Below are 21,957 nucleotides of genomic sequence, written 5' to 3'. Positions count from 1 at the left end.
TGAATCATTCGTATTGCCCATCGACAAAAACGTACTCGCAAAATCATATCATTTGGAGTTAACTGTTGTGTTAATGTTATGTGATAAGGATGATATCTTCTCGCTCTCAATATTCGGGATGCTGTTGATTGAGGTATACCTGTTTCTCTTTCTATTTGTCGAGTACTTATGTGAGGATCAAGATGAATAATCGCTAGAATGGTAATAACACGAGGATCGTTTTCGTCGTATTCATGATGACGGCGTTGACGAACAAAAGCTCCATTTCGAGCTCTCTGAGTTAAGGTTTGAATAGTAACATTACTTGGGTGTCTCCTATTGGGATAGCGTTCAGCATAAAGTCTGGCAGCTGCTGCATAATTATTTCGACTTTCTCCCAAAATCATGATCATATCAACGATTTCGTTGGGACCATAATCAGCCATGATCAAAATCAAAATAATTTGTTACAGACCAGTAAACAGGGAAACAGATTTTTTTCAATAATAATTATCGATTTACAAGAAGTAAAAAACACGATTAAGCTTTTCTGCACTAATTTGCTATCTACATAACTGTTAAGAGTAGTTCACTCTCAAAAATTGACACTAATACAAAATAATGGAATGACTTAACTACATCAAGAATTTTGAAAATTGACACTAATACAAAATAATGGAATGACTTTGAAAATTTTTGAAAACTGAAAAAATTACGAAAATTTTAGAAAATATTGAAAATTTCTGGAAATATTGAAAATTTTTTCATTTTTGAACGCATGTCACTCTCTTTTCATTTATGGGGCTAAAAGTAGGGGTTTCCATTTCAAAAAATCAACTTGACCTTGAAATGCCCTTGAAGATCCTGTTTAACGACAGGGTCAAGATGACCATTCGTCAGCCGGGGAGAAAACTGAAAACTTTTGTGGGTAACATTTTCTCCTTGAATGCATTCGAGTTCAGCTAACCAGTTGTACTGTTATCGGCATGACCAATGACCTTGACCATTGAATTCAAGGTCAAGGCAAGGTCATATTCAATCGTAAAATTTCCCGCTCTTTCCATTTCTGGTGCCAAAAGTAGGGGTTTCTATTTGAAAAAATCGACTTGACCTTCAAATGACCTTGAAGGTCACGCTCAATGACATTGTCAAGGTCATCATCAGATAGCCAGGGAAAAATCCTAAAACTTTTATCCGAAACTTTTTTCGTTGGCATGCTTTGCCAACAAGATAATTGAGATTAAAGATTAAAATGACTCACCCTGTATAAAATGAAGATATCCATAAATTTGTGCTAAAATGATGAAAATTCATAAAGCCTGTGGCAAAGCATATATATTGCTTGATGCATTTCTAAAAAGAACACAGAGGTAGCAAACATCAAAATAAAGAAAGTCACCGTAGGAAGAAATTGTTCCTTAATGTCCATCATTGACTAAATATTCAAAGCTTAGTAATTAATTATTTAAATACATGTTTGCTTACAAAAATAAATTGCGTCACTTGGATCGTAGACAAAAAAACGCATAAAACTTCATTTTATTGTTACAAATATTCCTACCGAAGTCGAGGAATCGTAATAAATATATTATGTCTCTTGCAAAAAATTATAACATAAAACATACACTCGATCACAATTTTTGAAAGTCAGTGGATAATTAAGTTAATTTTTAGAGATAGGCAACCTTATTTAAAATGTACAAAAAAAGAATATAAAAATAATAATGTATCTACACTACAGTTTTATCCAAATAGATTAAGCATACGTGGTGATTTTAATGCTTATTTGAATTTGTAAAATTTATCACAACAATTCATTGTTGTTGTTCGGACAAGGATCGAAGGATGTCGATTATATTACTGACGTACTCACCAAGCACAATTAAGAACTGAAATGTATAAAGGTTTAATGGATTACGTTTCCAATCGGGCAAATATTGATAATTCTTGAATTGGAAAAATGGTAATATTACCATCATCTTATATAGGTAGTCCTAAATCAATACAACAAAATTATTTAGATTCAATGACATAACTACAAGTCGACGGAAAACCAGATATTTTTATAACAATGACATATAATCCAAATTGGAAAGAAATTCAAGAGAATTTATTACCGTATGAAAACACTATAGATCGTCCTGATTTAATCTCAAGAGTCTTTCATGAAAAAGTTAAAATTTTAAAAACCGAACTACTAAAAAATAATATTTTTGGTAAAGTTAATAGGTTATGTTTTTATTTTATTTATATGTTATTATGATTGCATACCAATGATAAATTTCGAGATACTGATCAAATTGATTCTATCATAAGTGCCAAATGAATATGAATATCCAAGATTATACAATATAGTAAAAAATAATATGATACACGGTCCCTGTGGATCACAAAATATAAATTGTGTTTGTATGAATAAAGATAAAACACGTTATACTAAAAATTTTCCTAAACCTTATGCCAATCAAACCCACTATAATCCTGATGGTTACCCTTATTAACGACGAAGAAAAAATAATTGTAAAATTACGTTTTTAAAACATAGGATTGCAGATAATAGTTTTGTAGTATCGTATAATCCATATTTATTATTACTTTTAGAATGTCATATTAATGTAGAAATATGTAGTACGATTAAAGCTACAAAATATTTGTTCAAATATTTTCATAAAGGTCCTGGTACAGCTCTTGTTAAATTTGCAAATGAACATAATTCAGGTAATGAAGACAATGTAAACGAAAATAACGATACATATAAATGTGATGAAATATCACAACATGTCTCTACCAGATATGTATGTGCACCTGAAGCTATATATCGCATATGGGAATTTTTACTACATGAGCAATCTTATGTAATTAAAAGGTAAGCTGTTGATGAAGAAGATGAACAATATGTTTATTATAAGAAGGATGTGAACACGAAATGATTTATAAAAATATCCATACTACATTGACATCTTCGTTTAAATTAAATAAAGAAGATAAAAACGTAACGCAATATTTATATCACGAAATTCCGTACCATTATATTTTTAATGAAAAAAAAAATGGTGCAAAATCATTTGCGGATATACGTACTGTAGATAAAATTATTTATGATAAGTATGTAAATGCTTGTATATCAAGAGATGTTATTAGTACTGATGAAAAATGGAATAAATGTTTGGCAAAAGCTGCAGTATTCAAGTTTCCAAAATCCATATGTGAATTATTTGCATACATTCTTGTATTTCAAAGACCTATTAATTCGTTAGAATTATACGATAAATATAAAAGTCACTTTATGGACCCGAATACCAAAAATTCAAGCAGAACAAAGACCTTTGAAAAACATAGAAAGTATTTTATTATTACATGGGTTGAGATTAAATGATTTCCATATATCTAGTATTGAAAATAATTACGATGATGAAAAATAAAATTACGAATTACAAGTATGTAAAGATGGTGAAAATTTAGAAACATTAATTAATTCTTTGTCTACCGATCAAAAAAAAAACAAAAAAAATAAGATCTGATCATTAATGCTACAATTAATAGTATAGGTAATAAATATTATTTTATCGATGGTCTCGGGGGAAGTAGTAAAAGTTATTTACATAACGTGATGATAAACATTTAATTTCAGTGAATGTTCCGTTCATGGCAATGGCCTGGACTGGTAAACTCTAAAAAAAAATAAACTTTTAAAAAAGTAAAAGGTTCGGCGAGTTTGATATATTCCGCAACGAATTGAAAGATAAAAAGAACTGAGATCAATCAACCAAAGTCAAGTTTACTATATTTCTCTCAAAATACTTACTACGTAACTTGCCATGACCGTTTCATTGTATTTGTGGTATTTTTTTGACGTTCTAATACGTAAAAATAAAATTTTGGTTGTTCACCAATAAACAAAATGAAACATCCGTCCGCGTATCATTTATTTACCTAGACACAAAAAACCACGAAGTGTACTACCTAGACCTTGTCATTAGTCACCCCGTATACCTAGACACCGCCCTCGAATTATTTCTACACCTAGACATAAAAAATCACGAAGCGCACCACCTAGACCTTGTCATCGGCCACCACGTACACCTAGACACCGCCCTCGAATTATTTCTACTCATAGACACTAAAAACTACATGTCAGCGAGCATGCAGAAAACCAATGAGAAAGCTATATCCATCTGTATATAGCTGTGCGGCCATCTTCACGGTCTTAACACTTATTGCGGCTAACTTAACGGTCCTAACATTTTTTGGTTTTATTTAAGCATTTTATGAATGACACACTCGTGTATTATATCAAAGGTAGCTATTTTTATCAATATTTTTGTTAAAAATCATAGTTTGGCATAATGAAACATGATATAAGTCAAAATATATTAGAGACAACAAAGAAACGCATTTATTTCTTTGTAATGAAAAATGCGAACCCCAACATAGAAGTAAATAGTAGCACGGGCGCCGTGGCTTCGTCTGCTTCTCAAACTCGCCTTCGTGGCACTGTCGCGCCACTTGATTGATGATAAAACTGTCCATAGTATTTTCAAATTACCATTCAATATTAATGAACAAACAAGTGTAATAGTTGTCCTAATTCAAAATATGGTGAACATATTAAAAATGTAAAAATTATAATTTAGGGTAAAATATCAATGGTTTCGAAACATGCTTTTAAAGCAATTGATAAATGTTTTGGTGATATACGTAAAAATGACCTTCCTTTTGCAGGGAAAGTTATTGTAACATCTGGTGAATTAGACAAACCATGCTTATAGTACAGCATAAAAACAGAACAAAAATCCTTGAAACATGTATAAAAAGGAGTTTTTTATGGTCAAAATTTTCAAGACTATCATTAAGTGAGAATCTACGATTACAAAATCCGAATAATAAATTTAAAAATTGGTTACTTGCCATTGGTAAAGACAAAAATATGATTAAATATGAATTACAAAATAATATAAGAGAAATACCAAAATAATTTATTTGTGAAAATGATTTAAGGGGGCACACCACCTTTGAAATTAAATTCAAAATTTTTCATTAAAAATTGATAAATACTTATATAAATGAACCAAATTTTTATTACTATTCTTAGACATAATTACCTTTATTTTGATGGTTTTAGACCTTCTATATACCTTTATAATACCTACGTATAGTATGGAGTCCATAATTCACTTACCGTAAGATTCCAAAGGAACGAATGGCCCAAGTGAGCTCAAACTCTAGGATATTGTTTAAAAGTACATTAGTTATAGTATGAATGAGGGGATTTTATCAATTTTTGATTAATTTTAACATAACTATCATGTAACTTTTTTTCTATGAAATTTAAACCAAATCCCCTCATTCATACTATAACTAATGTACTTTTAAACAATATCCTAGAGTTTGAGCTCATTTGGGCCATTCGTTCCTTTGGAATCTTACGGTAAGTGAATTATGGACTCTATACTATACGTAGGTATTATAAAGGTATATAGAAGGTCTAAAACCATCAAAATAAAGGTAATTATGTCTAAGAATAGTAATAAAAATTTGGTTCATTTATGTAAGTATTTATCAATTTTTAATGAAAAATTTTGATTTTAATTTCAAAGGTGGTGTGCCCCCTTAATGACAGAAATTTTTGGACATAAAATTGATCCTAATGATTCGACATTAAAAAATAAAGTGATATTGTCACCGTTAAATTGTAATGTACTAAAAATAAATGAAAGTATAGTTGAAAGAATAGATGGAGACCACTATATATACTATAGTGATGATCGAATCCAAAGTGACGCAGATGACAAATTGAACAATTACGATACCTACAGAATTTTTGAATTCATTAACACCTAATGGATTGCCACCACATAAATTAATATTAAAAGAAGGTGCAATAATTAGTTGCTTAAGAAATTCGGACATTGACAGTGGTCTTTGTAATGGTACAAGATAGATAATTAAAGATATAAAACAATATGTTCTTACAGCAGAAATTATTACCGGAAGATATTCCGATAAACAAATATTATTACCTCGTATTGATTTAGCTCCATCACTAGATGAATTACCATTTGGTATGGTTAGAAGGCAATTTCCAATAAGACTTAACTTTGCTATGACAGTAAATAAATCTCAAGGCCAATCGTTTGACAAAGTTGGTTTATATTTATCTACTCCAGTATTTAATCAGGGTCAGTTACATGTTGCATTATCAAAAACAACATCAAAAGAGAAATTAAAAAGTTTTAAATGATGAATCTGCATACAAAAATAATATAAATATTACAAATAACGAATGTGAAAAACAAAAATTAAACAACGAAATGAAAATTTACACAAAAAACATAGTCTATTCTAAAATATTAAGAAATTAATTATATTAATTATAAAACATTACTAAAATCTGCGTCATCTCCACTAATTGTATGTACATTACTCAAATTAAAATTTTTTTTTGATTGATCGAATAATCGTCACTAATGATACATTACCAAAATTTAAATAATATATTTATTGGCTGAGGTATCTTTACTAATAGCACATTACTGACATCTAACTTACGTAGTAGTTAATGATTATCTCTATTAATAGTACATTAATAAAATATAAATCATATATTGCCTGGCTGAGCAATCGCTACTAATAATACATTATTAAAACATTAATTTATATTGATTGGCTGAGTAATCGCAATCCCTATAAAAATAATGACGTCATTAAATGATGTTATGAAATGACGTTATTCTGTGAGGAATTAGAACGAAATATAACGTTATTTTTTTTATTTTAAAAATTTTATAGGCATAGAAGTGACGTCATTTTTAAATATTTTAGTAGCCCTGTTGAAAATAATGACGTCAATTTATGACTACTAATATTAACCCATTAAAAACCAGGCAAAACCTGACAGAAATATCGAGAAACGAACTGTGCCATCCTTTGCATAACGAAAAAAAAATACCCGTGTTTTTTCTTTTGTCGATCACAATTGTTTATAACAAATTATTTAAACAAATAACTCAAAATGTCGTAATTTTGCAAAACTGACTACGGATATCGATTCTACGGGCAAAAACACGACAAAAACCTATGTAATGTTTTTTTGTCAAAGTTCGATTTATTAGTCTAAAACAGGAACAAACTTTTCACATGTAAATCATCCGTCGTAGATGTAGACCTGCGGAATACCGTAGTGTTGCATGCTACAATTGGATGAGCTTATTTTTTTTCAAAACCTTCCGTGTTAGAGATCACGTTTGAGTGGCATGCTAACGGTGGTACATCAATTGAAAAAAAAAATTATCTTTCGAAACGAGACTTTAGGAATAGAACTTTTCATAAAAATAGATCACATTATTCTGTGTCGATAACGCAATTGATAATCTCGAGACGGAGAGTTAGAGATCTACCTGATTTAGTTGAGGATTCTGACATTGACGAAGATCAATATGTCGATATAGCATTCGTTCCTGCTGATCATGAAAGTTCAGATGGAGATTCGGATATTGATCTAGAAGAAGATATAACATCTCATGATCTTCCTACAGGTTCTTACGAACATGTGAAAAGTACTTACACAAGTACTCAAAAATTGTTGGAGCCGAATCATATTTACGATTGGGAAGATGATACTCTGGATAATATATCTCCTGATATCGAGGACAACTCCAATCTGTCAGCTATTTCTCCATTGTTTTTTAAAAATTCCTTAGAATTATTCGAGTTATTCTTCTCGGAATCGATGAATAATCATGTTGTAGAAGCTACTGCTGAGAATCATTTCGATTTGTCTAAAAATGATCTAGAAAGATTTATTGTAATCATAATGATTACTATTTTCAATTCTAGAAAACGTCTTTATGATTATTGGTCAACAAAACGAATCCTAGAGTGTCCAATCATTACCGAACTTATGACGAGAAATAAATTTGTTACCATCAAGAAGAATATTCGATTTTACAAACATTAAGATGAATATCCAACTGACAAAGTTTGGAAAGTAAGAACGATGTATGACATGTTCCGTGAGAATTGGATGCAATTCGGTTTCTTCGACTACAACCTATCGGTAGATGAGGTAATGGTGAAATATTTCGGTAGATTTGGTATCAAGCAGTGTATCAGGAATAAGCCTATCAGGTTTGGAATAAAGATATGGGCACTTTGTTCTTCTGATGGATACATCTATGACCTCGATATTTACACAGGTAAATCAGGGAATAACACACAAAATGTTTTAGCTTCTGTTGGATTGGGTTCAAGAGTAGTAATACAATTACTTTCTACTTTGTTAGAAGGAACCGAAAAAGAAGATTTGAGTAAGTACCACGTGTACTTTGACAACGTTTTCTCTAATCCAGACCTAATGATACATTTGAAGAAGAATGGTTTATCATCAACAGGCACTGTCCGGCAGAATCGTGTGAAAGAGAAGGTCGAAATGCCAAAAAAAGCTGAAAGAGGAACCACTATTTCTAAGCATGAAGCAAATTCAGGGTTGAATTTCATTACGGTAATAGATTCCAAACCCGTATCGATTCTCTCAACTAAATATGGGAATGAACCGAAAGTGGCAATGCAAAGATGGCAGGAATTGTCGAAAAATTCCATTCTTTTCCCTCATTCTTTTTTCATGTACAATCAACACATGGGTGGTGTCGATCTCCACGATCAACACTGTAATGCTCTGATGCCTTCGATAAGAGGTAAAAAATGGACATGGTGTCTTTTTATGCGACTTATTCAAGCATCTTTAGCGAACGCTACGGTGATTTACAATAAACTCCATCCGGATGAAAAGAAAGGTTCCAAAGATATTGTTCAAGAAGTTTGTGAATATTACATTCAGAAGCTATCATCAGTACGTATTCCCAGGGAAAAGAGGAAGCCTGAAAATTCTTCAGAACACATCATGAAACAAGGAAGTATGAAAAAATGCGGGATAGGTACGTGTTCGGCGAGAACTGAATGGTTCTGTACGAAATGTTGCAAACCTATTTGCAGAAAACACAAAGAAGATCACGGCAATGAGCCATAATTGAGTTCATAGCTCGGAAACTTATTGAAACTTTTACTACTTTGCGCACGATTGTTTATCCTTATTTTACACTAACAAATTGAACTCTGACAAAAAAACGTTACATAGGTTTTTGTCGTGTTTTTGCCCGTAGAATCGATATCCGCATTCTGTTTTGCAAAATTACAACATTTTAGGTTATTTGTTTAAATAATTTGTTATAAACAATTGTGATCGACAAAAGAAAAAACACGGGTTTTTTTTCGTTATGCAAAGGATGGCACAGTTCGTTTCTCGATATCTCTGCCAGGTTTTGCCTGGTTTTTAATGGGTTAATATAAATAATCATTTACAATAGTATCATTTCCAGGTTTTTTTACAAAAACAGGCATATCTGAACAAATGATTATTCGCAGCATCCCTTTCATCTGGACCGAATCTTAAGATCACTACTGATGATAAATGTGAAACATACCTATGTATTTATGTGGCGCATATGACTTAAAAATAATTCAGATTTTAAATACAAATAAACATATTTGCCATATTTCTCTAAAAAGATCATCATTTACAGCATCCGACAAATCTGGACCAATCTTACTGTGTTTTTGATATACGTATACATACATATACTTTGTCTTATCAACTACCAAAAAAAAATCACATAAATATAAATATTTATCATTATTTTATACCTATATGTAATTTATGTGAAATGTTTTATGACCCAGTCACTTTTTGTGAACCATTCTTTATCGAAAACGTGTACTTAATTCTGTTTTTTTTTCAGTAGAATTATGTATTTATGTTTGTACTACATATTTAACATAAAATAATTATGATCCCAGAATGATTTACTAGTTCCGGTGAATTTTTACATAATTGCTCATTTTAGTGTTTTAATATAGTGTAGATAGGTCCGAGATACCGGGTAGTGGAAAGTTATTATAATAATAAAAGTATGTCATTTCTTTTTAATAAACGGAATATATTCTATCAGTAGTCTTTTAAGATAGAATATTGCGTAAATTGCAAGTATTCTTGACAACAGAAAGTTATTCGTTGATCGAATTTACACCCCGTTACAAATTATATTAGAAAATGATACAAATTATTTTTTTAATTTGTAAGAATTTAGTAAATAAGTGCTTGATTAATCTTTTTCCTCAAGAAAGATTTTATAGTGAATAGCTATCAAGTAGATAGCGAGGTAACGGGTATAGGTGCACCAATAATGATGTAAATGCATCGGAGAAATTTCCGTTAAGGTCAGACAGCCCCATTTCAAAGTACAGAAGGGCAGCGATTTTCATCTCGTTCTGTCGTGTACTTTTACTTGCTAGTGCGCTGTTATGCCCCTTGATATACTTGTACTTGCCAGTACCATGTCACGCCCCTTGATAAAATGGATTAGCTTCGGGCTTAGAATCTCTAACCAGATTAGGGCTTGTAAGAGTAACTCACATTTTTATTTTTCACTGCTTTTACCTTGTAAATCATGATTGTAGCAGCCCCTATTTTGATCTAATTTCAACAAAATATTTTAAAATTTATGTTTATTTTTATAGGAAACCACTGCCAAATTATTGTTTATGGTTGTACAATGGATAAAAGATATAACGCCTTTTCAAGATCTAACAGAGAATGATCGGCGTATGTTACTGGAAGGAACATGGGCTCAGTTATTTCTCATTCATCTTGCTCAATGGTCGAAATCATGGAATCTTATATCATTATTAGATAACGAAAACGTATACAAAGAAACACAAGATAATGAAGCAATTCGCGAACTTATTACTATTAAGGTATTATCCTAAAGTTGTTCTAGCATAAAATACTATAAAATTATGCGTATAATAATACATAGGGAGTTGCATCGCAACGGCCTGAGCTAGTCTTAGAGATGTACAATTAGTGTCTGGCGCAGGAAGTTTTTAGCTTGCGGTGGAAAAGAGCGAGACTTGTGCTCATTGAAAAGCCGAAAAAAGAGCTTGGCGCCGATACCTCTTACAGACTTCTAAGTCTCTTAGACACAATGAAAAAGACGGGAGAAACACTAATTAAACTGCGAATACTAAGTGCTGTACGCGAGCGGAAGACATCTCCGATAAGCAGTATGGCTTCAGAAAGAGGCGATCAGCCATAGGGGCGATAAGAGAGGTAACAGACGCGATAAAAAAGGTGAAAGAGGTTAGACACGCAAATAGAGACATCGTAGTTCTGATAACGCTAAACGTAAAAAACGCGTTCAATTTGGGAAGATGGACCGACGTACTTGATGCCTTGTAATCCCCATGGTTCTTCTTGCGACTGAACGCAAGCGGATCTACGAGGCCCGCAAAATATTAGATAGTATCTCAATGACTGCAGAAGAAAGAGAAACAACAATGCGCAAATGGCAAACTAGTTGATCGAAATGCTTAAAGCCCAGGTGGACTAGGACCCTCATCAAAGAAGTAGGACTGTGGGTAAACAAAAAATGGGGGGAGGTTAATTTCTATATTACCTAGTTTCTCTCCGGTCACGAATATTTTAGGAGGTACCTTTCCGCGATGAACAGAGTAGAAACACCGGGATGTAAATAATGAAAAATACGTTTTTTGACTGCCCTCACTGGACTGAAAGATGTCTTCGCGGCCCAATAAGAGGTGGAGTTTTAGTGTGTATGCCTGGCGTTGTCCCACGTCAGGAGAATCCCACACATGGGGAGTCTAACATGGCGCCTGTCATGGTGCATAAAGCTTGGTCATTGTTCATACCAAAGTATACACAATATTTTACAAAATTTATAACCACATCTATTTATTATACGGATTTTCTTTTGTTTTATTGAAAGTAAGTTTCTTATCGCGCGTTTAGTGGATGGGGGCTAGGCGGAAAAAACGACATAATCCGACCGAGACCGAAATCCGAGACTTTTCTGCTATAGTGCACGCTCTCACTTTTGCTATAGTGCGCTTTCTTCCTCTCTTTCTTTCGCAGCGCTCGAAGTGGGGGCAAGCCGCAGGGATCTCTCTCTCTCTTTCTCTCTCTCAACGTACGACTATACTACGCCTCCACGGACTTAGTATAGAGAAACGGTGCGTTTATGCTGGAAAGTGAGTCTGAAAATGAGGGGAAGCCCTCCCTACTTCTTCGCCGTTCTTGCGTTCGGTTAGCATACATCGAAAGATAGCTCGTGTCGATGTGCTCGACACAAGAAAGCGCTGCTTGTGTACATGTGCCAAGCAGACACTGCTTTGCTTTTTGAGCTCCGGGCTCCTACTTTCCGCGTGAACGTAAGTAGATACTCTGCCTTAAGAGTCCGAGAGCCCGCGACATAAAAATTCGGCCAATTTAATTACAAATATTCTTTTGTTATTTGACTGTTTTTAACTAATGAATAAAAATAATCCAAGGCTGGCAGCGTACAAACGGTGCATAGCTCCGCTAAAAAGTCGGAAACAAGTCTGAAATAAAAATGTCTGGCTAAAATCATTATTACTGAAATTTATAGTATGTATTGTTGTCATACCAAATTGCATAAAAAAGTTGGCCTGGCAGATTGTAAACGGTTCTACATGAGTCTGTCAGTCGGGAAACCTTGTGGAAAAAACAAAGTAATTTGGCTGAAATCATTATTTCTGAAACTTTTTGTACAAACAATATGTAATGCATAGCGTTAAAAAAATTTGCTCTGGAAAACTTTAAATAGTGATAAATCGGTCTGGCAGCCGTAAAAGAACGAACACGTATACACGCCGCGCGACACTGCTATATTATAGAGGCCGCAGCAACAGCTCGTAGCACAGAACAAATTATTTTCAGTATATTTTAAATTTTTATTGCTAATATTATATATATATATATATATATATATATATATATATATATATATGTATATGTATATATATATATATATATATATATATATATATATATATACATATATATATAAATCTGTTTATTCAACTTTAAAGTTTTACATGAGATATTTTAATTTTAATTATTTGCATTTACTTTTTACTCTCTCCTTTTCATTTTCATAATGTTTGTGTGTATTTTGTGTGTGTGTGTGTGTGTGTGTGTGTGTGTCAGTGTACTTGTTCGTGTGGTGTACTCTCTTCGCTCTTCGCTTTTCTTCTCTTATCTCTTCATTTATCTAGGGTTTCTTTTTTTTATCTTCCTTCCTCTCTTCTTCTCTCTGTTCCTTCTCTGTCTTTTTCGTCTTTTCCTCTTTTTCCTCTTTTCTGCTGACGCTTGTCACTTTCTTTATCTCTTCCTTTCCTTTCTCTTCTGCTTCTCCCTGCGTGTTCTTATTCTTTTTTTTGTTCCATTTCTTTCCTTTCTTGTTCTACTCTTTCTGACTCCTGCATTTTCATCTCTTTCTTCTCTACCTCCTTTTTTTCTTTTTTTCCTGCATCCTCATCTCGTACAGCATCGCTTCTTTCCAACTCTCTATTAACGGCTCTTCATCTGCTTCTTCTTCTGTGATCTTTTTTAGCCCTCCTTCTTTCCTGTTCCATTTGAACCATTCTTCTCCGATCTTAATCCTTTTGTTTTCTAATCATATCTTAAGTTTCTCACCTTTTTCCGTCTTCTTTTCCTCTAACTCTCTTGCCATCTTTATCAGGTGGAATTGCCCTCCCTTTCCTTTAGGCTTAGCCACTCGTCCAAAAAGTTTTGCACTCTTGCCACCCATCTCCATTTCCATAATTTCCTTCTGCCTTTAACCTCTTCAAAATCTATCCTCAGCATGCTTTCGTTAACATTTTCTGCCCACCACCCTTCATCTCCTATTTTCTTTTTTATCCACTCTCTTACCTCTCTTACCTATCTGTCTCCAGTATAGTCCTTTCCTGATGAACAGCGACTTTTCGTGTCTCTTTCTTTCTTTCTAATCTCTTTCTGATTCTTCCTCACTTTCCTCTATTGTTGTTATCTTTTCCTTGCTTCCTTGTGTGTCCTCTTCTGTGTCCTTGCTTTCCAATTTCTCTATTCTTTTTCTCAATTCTCTAATTGCCTCGTCCTTCATCTTGAGCTCTTTCCACCATTTCTCTTTTCCTCTTCTTTCCTCCTTGTCCTATTCTAGCACCAGATTTCCAGCTCCCGTATCCTTTCTAGAGCCCATTCAAGTCTCTCCTCCAGTTTTTTCGTTTCACTCATCTTCCTTTTTACTTATTTCCTCTTTGTTTTCTTTCCCTCTTTATGTTTCTCTATTTCTCAGCTTTCTAACCTGTTCGTTTTCTCTTCGCCTCGTGTTGCCACCTCCCCTCTTTTGTGCGTTCTTAAATTGCTTGTGCTTGACCCACCTGCTCCGCTCCTTGCGATCCGTTTTCCTCTTCTTCTTCGTTCCGTTCCGCTCTTTTCCTTATCCGTTATGTTCCTTCCGTTTTTGTATTTTCACACTCTGCCATTGTATGTTTTGCCGTCTCCATTTTTTCTCTACATATTCTGCATTTTCTGTTTTCTTCTTCTGTCCAGTATTTATTTGATCTCGTTTCATTCCCCAGTCTAAATCTTGACTACGTCTCTAGTTCTTTGTTTTTATTTTTTCCTCCTTTTTTGAGGCACTCTGGTGTTTCTCCGTAGTTTTCTATTACTTTCTTTATTTCTTTTGCGTATTCTGATTTTTCCATTTTTTCATTCCACTGCTGTCATTCTATATCTTTGCTTATCTGTTCTAAATCGGGCCATACTGGTCCTTCTTCCATCTTTTCCATATATCTTGGAGTGAGATTCCTCTACCTTCCAGATATTTTTTCCTAAAATTCGCGTCTTCTCTTACTCTCTGCTGTCCTCTCGCCTCCTTCTGTAGCTCCTTCCAACATTCTTTTAATAGCGTCCCTTCCTCTGCTGTCCTTAGTTTTTCTTCATATTTTAGCGCTCTTTTCCCTGCCTTAACCGCGATACCTTCTCTTCTTGTTTCTAACATTAAAACGTGTCTTGGGGTGTTCCTATCTGCTTTTAATATCCATTTCATGTACTTGTCTTGAATCCTTTCTATTTCTTTATATTCTTTTCACCCCCAGATTTCAGCTCCATACAGTATCAGCGATTTTACCAGGCAGTCGAAGAGCTTCATCCTCAGGTGCCAGCTTTTTTTGAACAGCTTTTCCCCTATACTCCATATTTCCCCTAGTGCTGCGTTTGCCTCCCCTCTTACTTTCTTTATCTGTTCCTCTTCTTTATTGTTACATTTCAGCTCATACCCCAGGTATGTGAAACTTTTAACTTCCTCGATTTCTTTCTCATCCCATTCGAATGTTATCTTTCCCTTACTGCCTCCCCCTTTTCTACATCTCATTATTTTCGACTTTTCTACGTTCAGTTCCAGTCCTTTCTTTTCTATGTACTTCTTAAATCTCTTCAGCATTTTCCTCATTCCTTCTTCGTTATTTGCCATTAACACTATGTCATCTGCGTATTCTATTGAGTATACTTTCTTGTTGCCTAATATTAGTCCTCCTTCCTGTACTTTCTTCATTTCTTGTTCTAAGTCTGCAAATGCGATGTTGAATAGCGCCGGACTGAGTGGGCACCCTTGTCTCACACCTTTTTCCGTTTTGAACTTCCTGTCCTTTTTTACCAATTCTAACTCTGCTGTATGTATCTTTGTATATTTCTTTTATTTTCCTTATTTACTTATCTTTTACTTTTTTCTTTTCCATATCTCCTCTCTTTTTAGTTTGTCAAACGCCGCTCTCATATCAGCGAAGAATAAAAACACCTTTCCTTTTTCTTTTTTTATTTCTTTCTCTACTATGGCTTCTACTATATATATCGCATCCACTGTGCCTCTTCCTTCTCTAAATCCCATATGTGTTTCATCTAGAACCTTCTTCTCCTCCAGTTCAGCTCTCAGTTTTTTTCAATTATATTTGCATATATTTTATATCCCGTATTCATCAACGTTATCCCCCTATTTATTTCCTTGTTCTCCTGTTCTTTTGCTTTCCCTAGCCAGTCTCTATATTCTTCTATTCCTTTTTCTGTCCAGTCCGTTATTAGTTCTTCTTCCTCCGTTTCTATCTTTTTCATCATTTTCATCCTCAGTTCTACCGGAAAATGATCCAATTTCCATTTGTGAGGTTTATTTGATTTCTTGTTGTGAGGTTTCTTTCTCCTTTTTCGGCTGTTCTTGCGTTGAAGTCTCCTCCTATTATTATTTTTCCTTCTTTTTCTTCCTCGCATATCTTTTCTATCTCCTCCCAATTTTTTCCTATTTCCTCTCTCATATATACTACTCCCACTCTTACTTTTTCATTTCCTTTTCCGATTTTTGCTGTTATCATCTGATTACTACCCCTCCTCTTGCTCTCCCTTTTTGGTGGGACCTCTTTGCCGCTTTCGTCCTGATTTCATATCCTTTTAGTCTGTTTTCCCATATTTTGCTGTTTTTCTCCTCTACCCATGTTTCTGTTAACCCTATAATGTTGAATTCCTTGACGTATTCCAGTCTTTTTCTTTCATTTTCCCTATCCCTGCTATGTTCCACCAGATTTTATTTCTGTCTCCTTCCCTCTCTTATTCCTTCTTCCTTCCTCCTTCTCTCTCTGTTTTTCCATTTTCTTTTCGAAACCATTATTCATTTCTCTCGTTCCAGAACCATTCTATGTTTCCTATCTTAAATTTATTATATCCTATCTTTGCCTTTTCTCCTTTTTTTACCACTTCTCTGCTTTTCTTTATCACGATCTGTTTGTTTCTTCTTTCTTTGCATGTTGAGTCGTGGTCTATGTATATTCCTTCTTCTAGTTTTCTCTTATTCTCCATCACCTTCTCTTTCTCTTCTTTGTTTCCCAATTTTGCTCCAATCTTGGGGTATTTACCTCGGGTGATCCAGCACTTCCTCACCTCCACCTCTGTTCCGAGTTTTTCTTTTATCCAGACTTGTACTTCTTCTGCCTTCACTCCATTTTCTGTTTCCAGTCCCCTTATGACTATATTATTCCTTATTTTTTCTCTTTCATCTTTTTCCGATATCCAGTCCACTTGTTTCCATCTTCTCTCTTCCTGTATCCCTACCTTGTTTTCTAAATGATCGTTGTTGTTTTTATCTTTTACTCCTTCCTGCTCTTTCATCGCTTTGACTGCTTCTTCTATATCTTTTATTTTCTTTATCCATTCTCCTGTGGTTTCTGTTCCTTCTGCTCCGGCTTGTTTTTGCTTTGCCTTCAGCTGCGCTAATTCCTCTTTTATCTTTTTCCTGGCTTCCTCCTCCTCCTTGTTTTTCTTTATTTCTTCTGCTATCTTCCTTATCTCTTTCTTTTTCCATCCTTAGGATTGTTTCCTCAAACCTTTTTTCGCTTTCCTTAGCTTTTTTATTCATTTCTTCAAGTCTTTTTTCCCATCTTTCTTCTCTTTGTTTGGCCTCTTCTGTTGCTCTTTCTCTTGCTTCACCGTCCTTGTTCATTTTCTCAAGGATCTCTTTCAGTGTCTTTTCCATCTCTTGCTCTTCTTCTATCTTTTCAGTTCTCTCCTCTTCCTTATTGTCTTCTTTCTCCAGATTCTCTTCTCCATCTTTGGCTGCTTTACTTGTGCTTGGTGTGCTTGGTGGTGTTCTTGCAATTAGCTTGCTTTTATTAAAAATCTGTTTCTTTTCTTCTTCTTTGCGTTTTCCCTCTTCTTCATCCTCTTTCTTCTTTTTATTTTTTTCCGGTGTGTCCTTATCTTTAATTTTTTCAAATTTTTCTTCTGTTTCTTCTGCTTCTTTCCTTTTCCTTTTTAGAATCAGTCCTCCTATTAGGTTAATTACACTTTGTGATTTCCTATCTAGTTGTGGTTTTGTCCCTTTTCCCCTTCCCTTTTTGCCCTCCTTTTTATTTCTCCCTGTAGATTTACTATCTGTGTTCTTTTCTTGTTTGGGAGTATACCATTTCGCTGTTCCGCTTCTTTCCTCCTCTTCTGTTGCAGACTCACCTTCCAGATGTGTTCCAAAAATCACTTCGTTGATCCTCTCTATTCTCTCTATATCGGACTCTACTGGTGGTTTCCCTAAGGACTTTTTACTCATACTCTCTCTCCCTCCCTGACTCCTACCTCTCTCTCCCCCCCCCCCCTCTATCTCACTCTCTCTCTCGCTCTTTCTCTCTCTTCCTCTATTCTAACCTCAATTATTACTCGTTATTTCATTCTTTCCTTTCTCTCCTTATTTTTAACTAACTTATCTTTATTATTCCTTTTGTTCAGCTTCCTTCCTTTCACCTTTCTATCGCTTTCCTTTATTTTGTCCTCAATATATCCGCGGCTAATCGCCTTCACACCATTCACTCAAAAACATACGTCCACTCACCACGGCCATGTTAGAGTATCCAAAAAAATCATATATATATATATATATTATTTTGTGATACTATATGTATATTAGTATTATAATTAACGAACAATTAAATAATTAGAATATAACAAACACATGATTTCATTAATTCATGCAACTACTAATTAATATCTACATTATAAAAATATATCATTTTGATGATTAATCATTATCATCGGATGAATTTTCATAAATCGCTGTGGAACATTAACTTAAATCTTCAATATCATTAATATCATCGTCATCGTCATCATCGCTCGATTCTTCGGAAACATTGTCATCTTCTTGTCTTTCGACATTTTCAAGCGAGTCATCGGGATTTTCTAAAGCAGCATCTATTAATAAGTAAAATATTGAGTATTTACAATACAAATTTCACTACATTATATATTATAAAAAATAAGTGCAATACCTATAGCATCGTTGCTCCTGTCTTCTTGCAGTGCAATATCGTCTACCTTCTCTGGCAACTGATCGCCTTCAAACTATTTGAAGCTGTACATTCCGTCGCGTTCTTTCCTACCATACTCAGTCGGAGACATTGTAATAGGACACTGCAAATGTGCATTTTTCCAAACGTTTGCGATGTAGGCTGTTCTGAGGAAATGTTGACAGAGTTCCGATTGGCATAGTGGTAACACAGATGCATCAAAGTTCTTCGCGTTTACATGAAATAATTCATCCTTATCCATGAACTTGTACGTTTCAGAGAATAATGCCAATCGCATTTTATTGGCCAAATTTATCTGTTTTGATCCATACATTCGGCATACAAATTCCTCCAAAATTAACATTGTTGATTTGTCGCAGTTTGGATAATTGCCTATGTCGTTGCACGCTTTGATATATTGTTCAGAACGTCGAAGAATACCAAAAGAACGGTTTTTCTTCTTCCGATAAAAAGCAGGATTATAATCACACCTAGTGAGGGCGTGATGTGTTCGCTTTTTTAAACGGCTGCCAGACCGATTTATCACCACTCGAACTTTGCCAGACCAAATTTTTGTGACATTATATACTATATATTGTTTACAAAAAAGTTTCAGTAAGGATGATTTCAGTCAAACTACTTCATTTTTTCGACAAGGTTTTCCGACTGCCAGACCCATTTAGAACCGCTTACAATCTGCCAGACCAACTTTTTTGTGCAATTTGGTATGGCAACAATACATACTAAAAATTTCAGTAGTAATGATTTTAGCTAAAAATCAAAATATTATAATATACCCTAGTGAAGCGTTGCACGACTAAATTCATGCTTGACCGAGCATTTCTGAATTAGAGAGATATGCCATCTTCGAAAAACAGTTTCCCATGTGTAATAAAAGGAGTCACGCATTTCTGTCACGGGCTCTCGGACTATAACGTATTCAATCAAAAATACTCATTTGATCACAAATTTGCATTGTTAAATATGTTTAATAAAAAAATTCTATATTTCAATAGCATATACACAAAAAGTATGAACAAATTATAATTTCTACTAACTTCATATATTATCGACAAACATTAAGGGGATGTCTTCCCAAAAAACACTGTTTTTCTATAACATAAAACTTTTCTAAGAAGTTTGCAAATGATAAACCGAGTCTGTAGCGCCGTACTGTTAAGTTTATTAATCGTTCTACTCAATAAAAATTTCGATCGGACCTTTTGTTTTTCTAAATTCTTGAAAATACAAACAGATGTTTACGCGTACTTCGTCGTACTCATGCGATTGCAACGCCATCCTTAAAATCTAATTTTACATAAAACTTTTTAAACAAAGCTTGCAAATGAAAAGCGAGTTGTAGGGCCGTAGTGTTAAGTTTAATGTATCGTTCTACCAAAAGAAAAATTTGATCGGACTTTCTGTTTTTCTAGAGGTTTGGAAATACAAAATACCCCGTAGCTGATTTGCAAAGTTTTTGCGCCGACATCCCCTTAACGACGTAAAATTTATCATCCTACATTATAATATACTCATATGTGTATTACATAAATAAAATCGCTCTATTGTATAGAATCATAGTAGCCTTATTATTATTGTTCAGATTGTTGAGTAAGCTTTGTAAAAAGTTGTCTATTGCTAATACTTTGATCTATTGTATTTTTCCCAATGAAATAGAGCCTTGTTTTAATATATTTTCTGAGCATTGATTCTATGAATCTTGCAGAGTGAGTTTCTAAAAATTTTGATCCCGGATATGTGTATTTGAAGAAGTTATTAATATAAAAATATTAAAATTTATAATCTGAATCATCGAAGTAGTAACTAAAAAATCTTCGGAGAATTTTTTTAAAAGTAACTTTACACCACTTTCTTTCATAGCTTATCTCACATTTTTTTCTGCTTTGGTACAAATTTGAATTACATCTTTGAAATGATATGTTGAATTACCTCCACTCTTTATAGTAATTAATGCACTGCCGTTACTACGAATTCATTCTTCTGATTCTATAACAGCATTTCAGCATTCAATACACTCCAGTTTTTGCATTAATTTGCTTACTACGAAACCCGCAATATAAGTTATCACATAATTAGAGTATGGTGATATTGTGCTTGGATCTAAAACGTATGGATGCTCTTGTAATGCTCGTGTTCGCTGTTCTACTCTTTGCTTTTCAACTGTTGTATCTCTCACTTCAAAACGATTAACTTCAGGTGTTGTGACATTGATTAAAATAATCTGCTTTTTATCACTACTATTGACATGCAATATACTTATATTTTCTAATGGTAGACAATTGCCATTTTCAGAAGGTCGAATCTCGTAATGTACTAATAATTTGTTAAATGCTGCTTTAAACTGTCTTGCAGTTCGATTATCGTTACATACATTATGTACACGTATACATCCAAACAGCAACTCCAAATGATCTTGACACATTTTATACGTCGGAATGAATGACAAAATCATTCAAATAGTTTTTCACATAAATTTACATACATATTTTTTAAACTTTCTATGCATACAAGGAAGCCAAGAAAACCAGTAAACTTCTTGTTTGTAAAAAAGAAACTCCATCTGCGTTTTTAAGTTGTAATATATATTGTTTGCAGAAGTTTAACTTATCAAAAATAGTATCTTTATTAAGAGAATTTAGTGGCCTTTTAAAACCTATGTGTTTCAAATTTTTACAGTTGAAAATATCAAATAAGTCGTTAAAATTATTTACGAAATCTATTGTAGTTTGACAGTCATTAAAATAAGAAATTCGCAGATGATCTTTTAATAATTTTAGTGCATCCACAACTGATTTGCTAAACATTTGAGAGGCTAATCTTACTTTAATTTTCTGTTTTCTATAATATAAATGTCAAGATCGAGGTTTGTTACTCAGATGTAAACCATTGTTTTCTTGTAATTTGTGAAGCTCTTCTAAATATTGCCATTCTATTGTGCCATTTTGCATTTTTATCACCTCATGGTCTCCTAAAAAGTTTCTAATTAATTTAAGCATATGACAAGGATCTAAGTATATGTAAATCCTATCTTTCATAATTAGATGTTCAAACAATGTTTTAAACGTATTGCTTAAAGGGTCAAATTTCTGGCCAATTAAACTTTGTGCCATACTTAAATTAGTGTGTTGAAACGGTTCGGTTAGCCGCGAACCGCGTGTAAGTTCTGAGCCCGAGTAGTTTTCAGGGAAGATATAAGCACACCCGACGAATGTAGTGAATGACCAA

At 33.7% G+C, this 21,957-nt stretch overlaps 1 protein-coding gene across 6 annotated transcripts in view; it reads left to right on the top strand.

Moving 5' to 3' along the window:
* The window catches only part of LOC103317603 (nuclear receptor subfamily 2 group E member 1), a 628,264-nt gene that overhangs the window by 499,613 nt on the left and 106,694 nt on the right, over positions 1-21,957 (top strand). For 5 of the 6 annotated variants that reach the window (XM_031928793.1, XM_031928792.1, XM_031928790.1 and 2 more), the window contains one exon: positions 10,552-10,788. The exons of the other annotated variant lie outside the window; for it this stretch is intronic. In XM_031928793.1, coding sequence (XP_031784653.1) covers positions 10,552-10,788 — 237 coding nt within the window. The remainder of the gene's footprint in view (positions 1-10,551; positions 10,789-21,957) is intronic. 6 annotated transcript variants of the gene reach the window in all.

The sequence above is a fragment of the Nasonia vitripennis genome, chromosome 4 (assembly GCF_009193385.2).
Source record: "Nasonia vitripennis strain AsymCx chromosome 4, Nvit_psr_1.1, whole genome shotgun sequence".
Classification (NCBI taxonomy): Eukaryota; Metazoa; Arthropoda; class Insecta; order Hymenoptera; family Pteromalidae; genus Nasonia; species Nasonia vitripennis.
Note: the sequence above shows the minus strand (reverse complement) of the source record. Positions and strands in the feature narration are given on the sequence as shown.